At 38.9% G+C, this 16,334-nt stretch overlaps 1 protein-coding gene across 1 annotated transcript in view; it reads left to right on the forward strand.

The window, feature by feature from the left end:
• Nucleotides 1-16,119, forward strand: part of STK31 (serine/threonine kinase 31) — a gene marked incomplete at its 3' end in the record, with an annotated part of 29,839 nt that extends 13,720 nt beyond the window's left edge. Inside the window, 14 exon segments of the mRNA XM_010182343.1 lie at nucleotides 838-960; nucleotides 3,456-3,635; nucleotides 5,844-5,960; nucleotides 7,005-7,124; nucleotides 7,601-7,732; nucleotides 8,731-8,752; nucleotides 8,755-8,831; nucleotides 9,781-9,861; nucleotides 10,239-10,364; nucleotides 11,070-11,195; nucleotides 11,431-11,517; nucleotides 12,032-12,181; nucleotides 13,958-14,083; nucleotides 16,051-16,119. Of these exon segments, the coding sequence (XP_010180645.1) occupies nucleotides 838-960; nucleotides 3,456-3,635; nucleotides 5,844-5,960; nucleotides 7,005-7,124; nucleotides 7,601-7,732; nucleotides 8,731-8,752; nucleotides 8,755-8,831; nucleotides 9,781-9,861; nucleotides 10,239-10,364; nucleotides 11,070-11,195; nucleotides 11,431-11,517; nucleotides 12,032-12,181; nucleotides 13,958-14,083; nucleotides 16,051-16,119 (1,536 nt within the window).
• Nucleotides 16,120-16,334: the final 215 nt, after the last annotated feature.

Here is a 16,334-nt window from a genome sequence, read left to right on the forward strand (position 1 = left end):
GGGGAAGTTGTCCTGGTAGCGTCACCAATATTTTAAATGGGGAAAAATAAAGAAGATGCGAGTTCTGCTGGATGTCAGATATCCCCCCTCTAGTGCTCAGTGCTGCAGAGGGTGTGGAAGTGTAGAGCTCCCTGAAGAATTAATGTCATTTTCAAGATGAATTGGTAGCAGCTGGAAGCAGGACATATCAAGGCTCTTGTGGAATTTGCCTGAAGTATTTTGAAGACTTTGGCAGGTGAAGGGTGCAGAACTAGAGTTTGGTTGCATCATGCTAGAGCTACGGTACCACAAAGGTGGTCCTGTTTTAATGTGCACTGTAGTCACTTAACTTTCCTTTTTTTCCCCCAAGAATGATTTTGGTTTTTAAAGCTCTATTTTATGTGCTGTAACATGCCACAGAATCTTGGCTACTGTATTTTCAAATACAAGAAATGTCCAGGATGCACACAGTAAAAGGCTGTGCTTGTTGTTCTGCCTGTTATCCCTACTTAAATTACACTGACTGTAGGCAGACTAACAAATATTTTTGACAGTGCAGCTGAGTATGTTAATGTCACTAACTTTGTTTCCTGCTCAGATAAAATGAAGTACATGTAAATCCGGAGTACAGGAAGCCCAGTGAACCCATACAGATGGATGAAATAGCTGGTTCTTAAACTATAGCAGACTGTTTAACTCTGTTTGCTTGATCAGTCAACCTCGCTGTCAAAATTGGTTTTGCTAAGTTAAACCTCATTATTCAGTTGCCTAAGCAATGTGCTCTTCCTTTAACCTCCCTAGAGTGCTGATCTGTGTTGTGTTTGGGTGAGTTGCTGACTTGCTTTTCCTCCTGCATAGGTTGAAAGAGATGAATTGATCACCAAGAGAGACAAAGTGCAGCAAAACTTGTATTCAGCAGTGGAAGAGTTCATTTTGGAAGTGGATCAACTGCCCCTTTCTGGGCGCTCAAGAATGTTACAGGTAAGGAGACTGCTTTTATCAGTATTGATACTGAAACACTGAGAACCTGTGGAGGGTGTTCCTTAAATGTTAAACGTTTTATAGTTGGAGACCTTGACGGCTGCAGGTGAAGCTTTAGAGATCACCTCTGTTAAGTTGTACATCTGATACCTGTAGTTCTGTACAGATATCTGTAGCTGTGATCCAGATTTCTTGGATGTTTTGCTTCTAGAGGCATATTATTGTCTAGGTCCTGGATTTGAGCAGCAACTTTTCTCATACAGTACTCTGTTTGGTGCACAGAGTATTTAGTAGAAGACGGGTGTTAATGAGAAGATCTGCAATTAAGAAGTCAGTACAGTTATTCTGTGAATTGCTGTGGGTATTGTGGTTGGATTATACACCTTCCTGTCTCTTTCTGTTAGGGTGGCTGTGTAGTGTGGACTAGTGTAGCAAAGTGTAAAATGTTTAAAGTGGGTTTTTTGGGGGGTTTTTTTGGCTTTTTTTGAGGTGAGAATTAAACACTAGAGAAGCGCATGTTTATACCAAGAGTCTCTCTCTCTCTCCCAGCCAACCCAGCAACAAAGTGGAGAAGTAGATGGGGAAATAGGCTCTGTAGATGCAGTGAGAACTTTTGAAGAGGACTTTACCAATAGAAACACCAACGTGGTGTTTCTGGCCTTTGCCATTAGAAATAATCTATTTTCTTCTTTTTAACTTCAGAAATACTACTTTCTTTTATTTTTGACTGTGCCAGTGTGTGTGGAGAGGGGGTAAAAAGTTTGACAGTCATTTGACAGCTTGTCTGTACAAATTCCAGAAGTGTATTTGTCTGCATATGTATGAACTTGGGTTCTTAGGAAAAATCACCATGATGACAAGGCTGCACATAAGTTTATACGAGGTTGGAGTGGCATTAATAAATTGAAGCATTCAGATATTCAGGGAATTACTTGGTTTCTAATGGAATAATTTTTCAATGCCATTAAAAAAAATTGGGATACTTTTTTTTTTCTTTTTGATTCTAGTTTGATGTGCAGGTTGGTGTCCAATTAGAAAAGATGCTGAGTGGGTAGCTTTTCATGGGTAGAAATCACTGCAACCCTGTGGATCCAGCTCCTTCAGACAGAGGAAAGTTGTGGTGTGTTCTTGTATGGGATTTTTCTGTTTGGTGATCAGGTGGGTTTGGGGTTTGTTGTGGGTTTTTTTTTGTTTTTTTTCAGTGTATATTTAAAGGTTATGCTCTGCTAATCCACTAGGTGGTAGGCATTAAGCATCTTCTAGATAATTGTACTGCAGTGAGATTATAGTAGTTTTTTGAAAATATTTGAAGTGGTACTGAAATGCTACTAGGTGTGTGAAGTGAATTTTTGTGCTGATGACCCTCTTTTGTGTTAGGAGCTAGAAGCTTGAAACTGTTTTCTAAACAGGGAAACAGAAACAGGGTTTTACCAAATATTAGTGAGAACCTTGGTTGCAACTGTATAGAGCCAAAGAGGTCATGCTGTGCTGTCCTAGAGAAATGAGTATTTTTTCCAGTGTCTCTCAGAAGAGCAGGAGCGTGGGAGCAAATTCCCCTCTCACTGAGGCTGTGTATTGCAAACCTCTCTTGTGCATCAAGCATCTCTTCTGGCTTATGTTTTATACCTTCCAATGAGAACTGTTGTTGGCCTGACCTGCAGACAAATTCAAGCAGCTTCAGCCACAGCTGGGTCCAACTGGTTAGGACCTAAATAACCAGCTGGTGGGCTCCACACTTTCCAAGTGGTAGTACTGCAGTAGTTATGAGGAACACCAAGAGAGTGTGGACATACACAAGTTACTTTAAAGCAAGCTGGTGAAGCTGCTGAAGTTAGTATGAAAAATAAGTGAGTAGAAATAGGATGTAACTTACCAGACTCTTTCCTTGAGAGCAGTCTAATGGGATGCATGTACATACTTTTTCTGGTCTGACTAGTGCTGCTGTTTTTGTTAACAGGATGTGAAACGGTTACTGGGCACTTTTCTCATTTCTGTTACCCACTTTTGGCTGTTGTTAAATGTGCGGGTTTTTTTTTTTCTCCCTCCTTCCATGTGAACCTAATTTCTCCCTTGCTGTTCCACTTTCTATCCATGTATATCTTGGTGTGTTAAAGTCCAGCTGCTCAAAATAGAATGAGAAAAATCTGTTGTGCACTTGCGTCATTTAAATAGCCTTCATAAATTTAATGCAAACCTACTTTTTGTATTTGCTCACAGGCAAGCATATTTGTACAAAGTCAGACTCTATGCTCTGTGTGAGATCCTTTTTTGCATTGCATTTTCTGGTAGGCACACTGCCACTAGATCTGAGAGGAAAGTGAAATAGAAAATTTACTTCACTGGATATAGAAAGAGGCTTTTACAGTAGAAATATTTTTGTGCCAGCAGGTAGTGCTAACTTTTTCTGTGTTAAGACTTGATTTTCATTTTTAGTATATTGCCAAAAATTCTTCTGATTTTCAAACTTGTTTTTGTTTGATTCATTTTACACACAGGAACTGTCTGCTTCTCTGACGATGGTGGATGGTCAAGGTTCTGAAGCCGATGACTCTGAGGAGGTATTTCAGCAGTTCTTTCTGTGGAAGAATATTAAAACGACGAAATTAATTTGCATCAGAAATGATACAAACATAGCTCTGCAAGTTCTTATTGACTGCTTCAGTGGCATCTTAAAGGTAAGGCAAATAGTCAATATTTTCTGCAAGTATAACTTCCATATGGGTGTGCTCTGTCGGCTCATTGTGACTGAAGTGCTTTAATCAGTCCTTTCAAGTGGCCACTGGATAGAAAGGCTTCACATTTTAAAAGATGCTATTTCATAAATGCTGCTGAAAGAGGTGATGAAAGATCACTGCAAAGAAGCAGCCAGTCTGATTTGGCATGACCTTGGTACAGATTGCAGACAAATATATAATAGAACTTTTTTCCTCATTGAAATGCTGAGTATGGAGAATTTATGCAAATAAATTGTCCGCTTCTATTTGCATGTCCTGCAATACTTCCTGCAATACCATTCTCATGCTATGTCTCTCGGTATGAGTTGTAGCAGGTTTGGAGCATTGAAATTGAGTGTTACTTGTTTTAAAAGGAGATGAATGGTGGACGTTCTGAGTTTGCTCATAAAGAAAGTGCGAAGTAGAGAGGTAACTTTGTGGCTTTCCTGTCCCTGTCCTTATTATCTATGTTTTTGCTCAGTTTAGGTCTCTTAATCTTCCTGGGAGGACTGTGAGCTGCTCTTCCTCCATGACTGCAGACCCAGCTTCCTTAATCTCCTTGTTGCACTTCTGTGTGAATGTTCTTGGTTTGTGTCAGCTAAACCTTCCTGCCCATGGGTTTTGTACGTAATCCACAAGGGTTGTGCCCTTTCATAGCAAATAGGTTTTCTGCCTTTGCATTTTGTTGTACCCAGAGCATTTACAGTGGCCAGGTGCTGTTAGGAATAAGAGTGTTCCTTGACCTGACAATGAATGCTGTACAGCAGCAGTGTAGGCTTGGTGCGTGTCATGTGCGGTGTAATGTTAATGAATCTAATTACTTGCAGATGTTTATAATCACGTCAGTTACTAGAGAGGGCAAACAAACCTGCAGGTGGGTTCCTGGGACTGCTGTGTGCAATTCAAAGTGCTCTTCTATGTATTTGAAAGGGACTAAAGTTTGTTAGTGTAGTGGTGGACTTTACCTGTTTCAAATCTGAACTTTTTGGCACAGGAAATGTGTCAGGTAGACCAAGGAAGACATTTTCGTTTATGCATCTTAATAATTTCAGCTTTTGGTATGCAGTCATTTTGTTGTATTTAACTTCCGTCTCCTTTTTTAAAAAACGTCTGAGCAATTAATGTAGGGCAAATACTTCTTTAAAGTGTTTCCCCTCCTCTTACTTTAAATATATACTCCTCTTCCTCTCTTTCTGAATCCAAATTAACCTCATGTAGCATCTATCAGAATCTACAATGAGAAATGGATTAGTGACAGCCAAGGGAATTTTCAGAGACTGGATGCCTCCTTTCTAGTTTGCAACTCTAGGCTTTGGGGAGCAACATACTTTTTGAACTTGCACTGTTAAAGCTTTTATTTTTTTCAGTTCCTTTAAGGTTAAGGCAATAAAAGATGTTCACGATCTTTAGTGGACTACACATGCTTGATGGGTGAATGAATGAGGTGAAGTTTGCAGGTTTCTCATATGACTGTGTATCTTGCATGTTAAATACAGGATCATATTTTCATTTTGGTTCTGATTGCCAGTGTGGTATCTCTTCTTCTGCAGATACGAGTGACAAAACTTTGCTGAAAACAACATGCAATGTCTCTATAAACCAATCTTACTGATTTTTCTCTGGCACCTTCTGTATCTTATATATTGAAGTGATTTTTCACTTCTGTGAAAACACTTAGGGTTTCCTGGTGAAATCTTTAACCTTATTTCACACTCATAAACTGTGAAATAGATCCCATGATATGCCTTTATCTCAGGTAGTACTATATAGGAATGGAAAGCCTACTCAAGAGTAAAACTGCCTTATTTAGCATCTTGTGTATCACTGTGCGGGTAACATACTTGTTGATTTTTGACATGAAACTCAATAGGAGAAGGATTTGGATTCTTCTGCTGGTTAATTTCTGGTAAAAATAAAAATGAGATTAGGAAAATAAAACTCAAGGCAAGAATCAACTTTCTTCTTACCTGGTGAATCGTAACTCTGTTAGTTCTAGAAATTGTTATATCACTCAAGTGTGAGGCAGTTGAAGGTGAGATCTGACACAAATCCTGATTACATTGCCAGTAGTGCTGTAACTCTATTTCTTGCTTGTTTTTGCTATGTGCTTGCTAACTTCTTACTTTCAGTTCCAAAGCTGATTTATTTTTTTTTTCCCCTGCTTTGAAGTGTTTTGACCTGGAGTCAGAAGCACCTTCAGATTTACAGGAAGTCGTTGGCAATGTGGATGAAATTCTTGAAAAGCTTGAGTTTGCTATTTGTGAAGAACTGGATACTGACTTTAATGTAAAGTTCTAATCATACCTCCTTGTGTCATGAATTCTGTATATAATGTATACTATTTATTTCAGTTTAAATCTTTTCTTAATGTATCAGATGAGTTTATTTGCTACAAGACAGCTTTTTTTTAAATGGAAATGTAATGAAGTCACTCAAGTTGGTTCCCAGAGAGAACTGAATGTGTTTTCTAGGCAACAGAAAGAGGACAGCTTTGGATTACAGGAACTTAGCTGTATGTATAACTGGCTTAAATAAGAAATACTGGGAAAACTATTTCTTCTCTCTCTGTGCAGAGAAGCTTTCTTTGAGGTGTACTGAGTTTCTTGTCTTGAAAATACAGGTGATGAAAAGTAAGTTTTTGTTTAAAATAATGAGATTGCCTCTCTGAATGTGTAAGGATAAATTTATTTTTTCCAGTCTTAGGAGATGAATAGTTTTTCATTATTTTCATTTTGCATGGGACGAGTGTTCTTGTCTTACTGGTGATCTTCTTTGTGCTTGTGTTAGCCTTTTCCCCAGTTTTATACCTTTTCTGATAAGCATTTCTTCCCTTCTCTTTTGCTAACTCTTTGAGGTACCTTCATTGTCTCTGCAATGAGAGTGCCTGCTGTGCCAGAGAGTGGTCATGTCAGCACAAGTTGAACCTGTCCTCTCATGTAGCATCATACTAAAATCAGCCCAGTAGTTTGTTTGCGACTCTGTGATAAAGCCAGTGACTCTTTTAGAAGAATGGTTGCATGCTTTAATGCTTCGTATCTATTAAACCATGCTGTCCTTTAAAATAATCCTGTCATAGCATGTGGAATATGAAATTGAACTTCTGCATAGAAGTGCCAATCAGTTTTATTCTATTGAAAGTATTGGATGAACTCTTAGGCTTGCAAACTTCCCTTTCAGAATCCCTTTAAGAAGGGAGAGGAAAATGTGAGGAATTATTTTTTTCCACTAACATTGGAATTTTTCAGTAAAGGCTTTACATCCTAAGTGTTGGTATGTATAAATGAAGAACAACTCTCAGTCTTTAATCTCACTCTGTGTAATTCAATCCAGGACCATGACGAAGCAGAGAAGGGAATAATTATGGGTGCTTACAATAAAGTTATGCATAGCACTCGTCAGGAGCAAAGCATGATTGCTGTCATACAGAACAGATACTTGGCCAGTGTTGAGGTAAGTTTATGCTTTACTTATTTCTGTCATGTTGATCTATAATAGTAACCCTTTCTGACAATTTCTTTTTGAAAGATGTCCCCTTATCTTTTTATAAGGAAGTTCTAGGAGTATATTGGTGATGAGAGATTGGTTGAGAACTGCAGTTGTGTATTACCTCAGGCAATGCCTCATTTCAGTTAAATACAAAGATATTTTTTTAAAAAATGGAACAGTGGAAGCTGGAATCTCTGGATTCATAAAAATCAGTAGTATGCAACTTAAGGGGACTGAGCTTTAGGTAGAATGTTGATTTTCCAGAAGGTTGTTAATGTAATTAAAATGAACCACAATAAAAACCCTGTTCTGTGAGGAAAGACCCTGAAAAGCTGAATTTGAATAGGCTTCAGGCCTTTTCTCTATTGCGTTGGACTGAAGCATATTAAACTAGAATGCTTGAACACTTTCTGATCCTATTTGTTTTCTTTTCCTCCTAGTTCAAAAAGCAGACTGAGGAATGGCTGAACAGAAGACCTGATATTAGCAACCTTTTATCGATTAGGAAAACTCTGAAAAGCTTAAAGGCCCAGTTAAGGTGGAAGCTGGTTGAAAAGAACAACCTGGAGGAAGTATGAAAATGTTAGTGTTGGTGGTTTTGTCTGTTGTTTTTAAAATTGGTTTAGAAAAATTAATTTTGCCTATTGCAAGTAAGTGGTAACTACATAGAGCGGTTTGTGTTTTCTGGCCTGCATTTTGCCTTTAACTGTGAAGTTTTACAGGCCCCAGAGACCAAGCCTGCATGGTGTATATAGCCACTTTTCTGTTTTGGTCCCCAGCCGTGGCACTGTGCTTTTAACCAGTTCCCTCTGGTGCCAGTTGCTGTTCACAGCATGAGTGGTTTTGCCCACTTCTTTTTACTGTGCTGGTTGTGTGATTACTTTAAGATTTTACTTTGTTAGTAATGTGTGTACCTACTCTTTGGTGACAGAAGTCAGTATCTGTTCTAGTTTTCAGGGTTCCCTGCTACCCTTCAGAGAAGTCCAAAGAATGTAAATATTAGCCCAGCTTCAGTGCTGTTTGTTTGATTGCACATTAATTATTTTAGTGATGTTTAAGGAAATAAAAGAACCTGCATGTGTCTCTCTGTAAAAATTGTAAAGGGGCAGTAAGCTTCCTAGAGGGATTTAAAATGAGACACACTAATGAAACCCATTGGGAAAAGGATTCTTGAATAATGAGGTGACATGAGGAAATTGCCTGCTTAGGGGGGGAAAGAAGCGAATGAATTATGGAACCTGGCATTGGTGGTAGATGTTGCTGTTATGGTTGTATGTGATCAGCTAATTAAAACCAAAAAATGCTCTTTGACTTTGGAAACAAGTAGGCAAAGGGCTAGAACATTGGTTCTGTCATACAAATAAAGGAAACGCCTTTCTCAGTGATTAGGTTTTAAGAGATTTTCTTGGGTTTCAAGGAAGGAGACTGAGTGAACTGTGCATTTGAGAATATGTTCAACTCCAGAACGGTGAAATGGAAGCTGTTTTTTAATCCTGATATAGTAGGTTACCATTGTTTGGTATAATAGCAGAATGAGAATTATACACTAACTTTGTTATTTCTAATGCAGTCTGATGATTACAGTGAGTTTGAATGACAGGAATAAAAGAAGAAATAACTGCTCTGCGAAATAGGGTTCTTCAGGAAGTATCCAAGGAACAAGAAGAATATGTAAGTATTAAACTACTTAGGCAACTAAAACAAACCTGTATGAAGTACATCTGCATTTCAGTTGCTTTAATGTGTGCTCTAGGTAAAATGAAAAATGTGATTTTTATAGTCTTATAAAAAGTTAGTTAGGATGGCCCTTTTTTGGTGAAATTTATGGGAGAAGGTGTGGAGGCTGATCAGTTTTATCTCTGTTTGAGCATAGTTTCTTCAGACCTTCTCCCCCTTCACCCTCCATAAGAGGGTGAGGGGAAAAAAAAAGTAAGCTGTAGTTCTCAACTGAGAAGAGCTGCAGGTGAAAGTTGCTGAAGAAACACTGTATTTCTTGCAAGAACTAGAACTGTTTCCTTATGTCAAGGTTGAAACGGGCTTTTATCTTGAAGTGAAGGAGATCACTCTTTCTCTGTGTGGAAGTCCTCTATATGGAGGGAAGAATCAGAAACTTTTGCCTTGTGAGCGAGTAGGAGGGCACGAGGATTTATGGTGGTGATGCACTTACCCTTGCAGACGTAGCATTTGTGTGTAATGTTACCTTAGAGCTGTGCAGGGTCTGGAAACATGCGAGATGCTGGTCTGCGTTACTACTTTATTTCTACCTTTCTCTACTTACCCATAGTGAAATTGTTTTCCTTTAGGCCTACTAAAACCTCCAGTAGAAAAGATGAATGTTTTTCCATGATAGTGCATGAGCCGTCTAACACTACCTACCCTCAGACCTTGCAGAAATCTGTCCATATTGAACTGCTGTATTCGTTTGTGTGTCATGTGTTTTTTTGTTTTGTTATTTTTTAAAAGCAAATGACAGTGTTACTTTGAATGATGTTGTTGAAGGAGGTACATCCATGGTCAATGTACATTTGAATGTCTTGGGTATATGTTGCAAATGTCAATGTGTATTTCTATATGTCAGAAACTGGGACCTGAAGCTGTGGGCCTTGTTTCCTTCATTTAGGGGAAGCTTACATATTTGGTACAGAAATGGTTTCCTGAATTACCACTTCTTTATGCAGAAGCCGGAATTCTAAGCTATATGGTAAGCAGAGATTGTGTCTGAATGCACCGTGTTAGTTATTGTTTTGGGCACTATCAAGGCTCTGCACCAGCAATGCTCTGCACATATTCTGTCCATTTGGAGGATATATACCCTGGGCATTGTTTGTTGTGGTTTTCCTCCTTCTCCCTACCTTCTGGGGGATGTTCAAGGAGTGAATTTCATTAGTTGCTTCATCATGGCCAGCTTCTTGATAACAGATGCTGTAGCTTTTTAACGTGTCCCAGCTGGCTTTATGCTTTACTAAGTTGACTGAGGAAGAGGAGAGGTAGTTGCAGCCTCTGAACCGTACCAGCTGTTAAATGCCGTGCACTTACCCTGGATATCTGTGTGTGTGTGCGTGTGCGTGTGTGCTTCAGAACTCTGGTGGGCTTCTGACACACAGCTTGGAGCGAGACCTTCTCGATGCTGAACCCATGAAGAAACTCAGCACGAAGCGACTTTCAGTGTGTTCAGAAATCTGAGGCCAGAAGGTTCTTTTAAAGGTGATGTTGGCACTGGCTTTGGGTTAGTGCTGCAAGTGGGGCCTTGGCTTATTAACATGCTGATTCTTAATGAACTCTCTTGTTCCTTCCATGTGGCTGTGTTTGACAGCCCTTTTCTTTGTCCAGGGCCTGCAGAACATGAAGCATTGTGTTTTTTCTGGATTGCTTCCATGGTGTTTACTGATTTTATTTTTTTTCCCCCCACTTCTTTTGAGGACTGCTGTAGTGAACAGTGCTTCCCCTCTACTGTCTGTTCTTTCTGGTATCTGGTGGACCTTTTTTCCTGTTCATTGCTCCTGTCTCTTTCTGCACATGCCGGTTTGACTTCCTGATGATTTCACTGAGAAATGTCAGGAACTTCTGCTTTTCACTTGCTTTGCTTCTCTACTAATCTGCTAGCAATTGGGAAACCAGGGGATAATGTATTATGAGAGGCATAGTTGTACATACTATTCTTGCTTTTGACTTGGCTTATTTAAATCTCAAATTAGAGATGTGCTCCTTGTTTTTCGTTGGTACAGACTTTCTAAAAGTTAGTAAGAAAATACGGGAACAGTCTATGATGGTTGGAATTGAGTTTTGTGTTAAATAGAAGAGGAAGTTATTTGATGGCATCTAACTATTCATTTCTTTAATTAAAAATAGTTTAATGCAAAAATGTTAGTCACTAGGAGTAATAGCTTGGATATCTGTTTTGTTTTTAAGGGTTACTCTGTAGATGTAAGCTCAGAAGCCAAAGTGATAGAAAGAGTTGCCAAGTATCACAGAGTCTGGGATCAGCAGAAGGAGAAATCTGGATTATTACAACTGTTGTTCCTTCTTTTCTCTAAGGCAAGATTCAAATTGATGATCTTGATTTCTCATTTAAGATGAAAGACCTGCAGTTGGACCTTAAAGCTTTAACATATTTTAATTTGGAGCATTGAATCAGAAAATTATTTCCTTTCTGAGTTCAGTAAACAGTTTACTTGGTAAACATAATGAATTTCTTTTATCAGGCATCTAGTGCATGTTAAACTTCCAAATATTCCTGATATTTGAAACAATCTGTATTTCCTTTTTTAAGTCTGATCCTTTGGTATATTTAATGGTCCCATACTACCCCGGAGCAAGTCTGGAAGCTGTACAGGCTGATGCACCTTTAACTTCAGAAGTAAGTATAACTGCTCAGACTATCAGCATTTTGTTTTGTATGTTTCTGAACTGAACTCATATTGTTTCGCTGTATGTTGTGGTGCTGATGGTGTTTCGCCAGTGCACTTCCTTCTTTGCCTGCAATGACTGTACAGAGTTGCTCAGTATAGCCTGACTGGCATTCTTGGCATCTGGTCAGGCAGTAGTGGACCTATATGTAAAGTGTCTTGGGCCTATATGTAATGGTCCAAGTTGCATGGTGGTTTTGGGGTTTGTTTTTTTCTCTCCATATTTTTTCATGTTAGTGATTTGTTAATCAGTGACTGCACTTCTTTTGTCTGCCTGGCTGCTTGAGTCATAATAATCTTCCTGGGAATTGATCCATACTTCATAAAATGGAATTGGCATGAACTTCAAATGTGTACAGACCTTAAAAAAGAAAAGGTCTTAGTTCTGGATATAAACTTACTTGATACTGTGTTTTGTTTTTTCCATATCTATCTTTGTAATAAATACCCAAATTAAATCATTAGGAGGCATTAAAAGTGATGAAAGGAGTGGCCCAAGGTCTACAAACGTTGCGTGGAGCTAATATAGTACATGGATCTCTACATGGAAATAATGTTTTTGCTGTGAAACGAAAACAAGGGATCTTTGGAGACTTTGATTTCACAAAATCAGAGGTAAAAAAAAGGTCAAATTATTTATCAAAACAGACAACTGTTTGCAATATAAAGGATTCATTGATAAACATTTTTCTTAGCAGTGAGACTCCTGTTCCATATTCTCAGTAGGGTTCAGTAGTTTGAGTCTTGTTGAAATTTTTGTAAGCACAATCAACCTTGGACAGGACAAAGAGAATTACTGAGGGTGAGCTCTGGTTAAGCAAAACAGTGGAACCAAAAAGAGAAGTTTCAGTAGTTGTTTGTTTGCTGTCTGGTATGTTTAATGGTAATCAGCAGCATCAGAGGTGGAAGTAAGAATTCAGGTTTGAAGAAAGGCTATAGTAAAGCTCGTATGAAGCCTTTGCCTTTGTGCGATAGGTAACAGGCTTCTGTGTGTTTTAATCTGTTGCAGTACTTGGTAAATTAGCAAGTTTTTACATGTTGCCTACATATACCTATATTTACATGTACTTCTGATTTGGACCTCAGTTTCTCTAGTGAAGAGTTTTGTAGTTGTTCTTGGAGAAAATCTAATATCTAAGAACACAAGCTATTTTCTTACTATACATTGTGTACATATAGCAGAGTCTCCAATAATGGTATCTCTTCTGTAGCCAACTTTTGACTTTCTAAACTCAAGTTGAGCTGAAACATTTTTGTTTTAGAGGTCTGCTTCATGCTTGCTTATTTTTTTAATAGCAATGTATATTATAATAATATGTCATTACATTAATATAATAAACATGATTAAACTTAGTTTTATTTATACTGAGAACCCTGCTTTGGAAGTGAATTATCTGATAATCTCCTGAAGCGTCAAATGTTTGGACAGCAAGGTGTGCCCGCCACGAAATAAGTTTTAATTTTCAACATGCTAAAGAGAGATGCTTTAAAACTTTTGACAGCTGAATTTTCTGAAAGGTAACACTCAGTACAGATGGTGTCATTGGTGAAAATTGCAAGAGCTGAGGAAGTCTGTCCGTCTCTTTACTCCTCCCTCCAGGTATGGGCTGTGCTGGAATGAGCAGCCCATGTGTGACAGAGCAGGAAGGTTTCACCCATGGTTCACAGCCTGGATCCACCTTGTGTCTTCTCCATGGTGGTGTCAGCACTGCTCAGTGCGAGTACTTTCTGCATCATCACAAATGCCTGAGCAGAGCTGGTAACTGATGTGTTACCAAGTACTCTGGGCAATCTGGAGACCAGTCTTGTCCAGTCTGGCTGTAGGTGGTGCTGACTGCTGTCACAGAGAGGGCTGGAAACTCAGGATCTAGTTCTTATTTTGACAGTAGACAGTCCTAAAATATGCTGGAAACCAGGAGGGAGGAAGCAGCTAGTTTTGTATAAAGACTAGAAAGGCAGAGAAAGAAGAAAATAGGAAAGCTGGCAGAACTGAACTTTAGAACTAAAGTTGTCCAAAATAGTGCCAAATGTCTTTTAATACTTGTGTTTATTGTTTTTCTCTAATTTGAGAAGTTTTGCAGTTTGTATTCTTTAGCACCTTATGAGCTTTAGTAGTTCTAATATGGAGTAAAATTTGCCGTCGCTGTTCTTCGGTTACAGTTACAGATGATAGATGTATTATCCCTTATCCTTTTTTTTTTTTTTCCTTTATGCACCACTCTTGTTTTTTTTTTTTTTTCTCAGTAAGGGAGGATTTTCCATTTCTGTCTGGGTCAGCACAGAACTCTATTGTTAAGTTGTCTGACCCATTAAAAGGGATAGGGACATACATCTTCTTCAATCGGCTGTCGGTCTTGCTTGAAATTACAGGTGCAATTTTTTTCCCCATAGGAACAGCGTGCTGCTGCAAGCGCTATGGTTGTCAGTACCCTGAGATTAGTTTCTCCTGAACTGAGAATGGGACAGCCCGCTTCTCCAGCCTCTGACATGTATGCTTATGGCTGCCTTCTCTTCTGGGTACGTTATGGCTTGTGGGAGAGTTTCTAGTAATGTTATGGAACTGTAGCAGGCTTATAAAGATCAACAGGTGTTATCTACAACTTCTGTTTTGAACTATATTTTGGCGAAGTATGTGTTCATGTTTTCAACTGAGCAGTGAACGTGGAACGAATGGGAGATACGATCATGGGCAGAAGACTGCATTTTTCTGTAAAATACACAATGTAATTTGGATAGTAATACGAACAAAAAGAATGCTTTTGTTCCTTTTGTTGCAGACTGTCAGTTCTTACTGCACTTCCTATTCATTCCTTTTCTTCTTTTTTTTGTGACGTTGCCCCTGAGGAATCGCCCAAGTCAAAAGAGAGGGAAGGTGAAGGCAAGGATGGTACTGTCAAATGTTTTGTTGTTGGCAACAGTGCTTGAATAGGTGTTTTGTTTCTTAGTGCATTTAATGCCAGGGAAAAGAAAGTCATATACTTTCCTGTGTTAGGTGGTATGTTGCACAGCATCTCCTGCATCTCCTTTTTGTCTTCTCGCACTCTATTGCTGCCTCTCCAGCTTGGGGTGTCAGTGCCATGTGTCCTGAATGGGAAAACCTGAAATGTCCCATAGCTGAAAAGCCACAGGCAACTCAGTAAGTGCTGATGTTCCCAGGCAGTGATTTTATGTGAGCGCCTGGTACATTTGGAACTGGTTCACTGAGTACCAGTTGGAGCTGCAGGTAGCTGAGGGTCTTCTTGGGAAACACTTGTAGGTCCATCAGCTGCACAGTGATGGCTTCACTGATCCCTTCTGTGCCGCAGCATCTTAAAAACACAACAGAGATGTAAACTGCAAGTTGATGAGTAGCCACTGTCAGTTGCCTGTGCTGTGAGGTTGAAGCCGGTTCATGTAAAAGTCAGTCTTGATTACGCTTTATTCCCAATTTAGGAAGCAGTTCTTAATTTTAAGTAATTTTTATCCTGAAATAGGTGAACTAAAGTGTAGCTTAATACCATAATTTTTTATGATTTCTTAATGTGGTATGGTTTAGTTAGATCATTTTCAGTACCACTCTTCAGATCTTCATCTGTTCTAGAAAAAAGGTTTTTAAAAGTGATTTTAAAAAACCAGCCAGCCATCCAAAAAAAACCCACTTCAGAAGTCAGTTTTACAAATGGTTGGCTCTGATGGAAAAGAATATCTGGAATGCAGGAAGATCAGCATTCTTCTGAAACCTCATCCATGTTTGCCAGCTGAATTTCACATTAATCCGCATGTGACTTATCTTCAGTTTGGACTTGGGGTTGTAATGATAATTTGGTAAAACATTCTGGCTCAAGTGTTAGTGTTATGTTCAACAGTTTCCAGTTTCATGTCATGCATCTGAAGTTGTGTTCTCCCTCATTAAACAGCAGTGCCACTTCCAAAATTGAGACTGGCTTTCCGAGTTTCTGTTGATCTGTGCCACAAGAGCCCAGCACTGACCAAGCGCACACGCTTCCTTTTGCTGTCCATGTAGTAGTTCAGATTAGAGGCATTTTCAGCTTAACCTACAGGCAGGGTTTTGAAAAATGCTGTGTTTGGGCATGTTTCTAAGTGATAGTAAAGACTGGGGAAACTTTACTTTGTTTACAGGTACAGGGTTCACGTTTGTCTGTTAGTATGCACTTACCCCATAGCATTTCTCAAAGAGGATTATACAATTGAATGTACAGCTTGGGAATGGACTTCGAGTCATGTTTTTAAAAGTCTATTTCTTTTGACCTCTAAAAGCTTCTCCTGATACTAATTTTTTTCCCTTGTTTCTGCGTAAGGGGAACTCGATCCCCTTTCATGCTGTACCCCACTGTGAAATCAGGAAAAAAAGCCTTTCCGTTCCATTTTCCTGTAAAAATCCATTTTCACTTGAAGCTTGGAATCTCCTTGACTGATGTTTGGTTTATTAAACTAAAGGGAAAAAACCCACCAGTGTTATGCATTATGTATCTTTTCTTTTACAGCTTTGCGTGCAAAACCAGGAGTTTGGCATAAAAGAAGATGGAACACCTGAGGTGGAGGTGGTTGCCATGGTATGTTAATTGTCAGATGAGGAAGATTAGACTGCTCTTGTTTAGAGGAGGTTATTTGATCTTTCTTGAAAAATCAAACATTTCATTTTAAGTGCTGGGTTGAGAAAGTGTTCTTAATCGACTGTTTGGATAATTCTAAATAGCATGCACAAATAAACCATTTTTTGATAACGTAGAAAACCCTGGAGTTTGCTTAATATTTAACTCTGACCTCA

The sequence above is a fragment of the Mesitornis unicolor genome, unplaced genomic scaffold (genome assembly GCF_000695765.1).
Source record: "Mesitornis unicolor isolate BGI_N332 unplaced genomic scaffold, ASM69576v1 scaffold13894, whole genome shotgun sequence".
NCBI classification, from domain to species: domain Eukaryota; kingdom Metazoa; phylum Chordata; class Aves; order Mesitornithiformes; family Mesitornithidae; genus Mesitornis; species Mesitornis unicolor.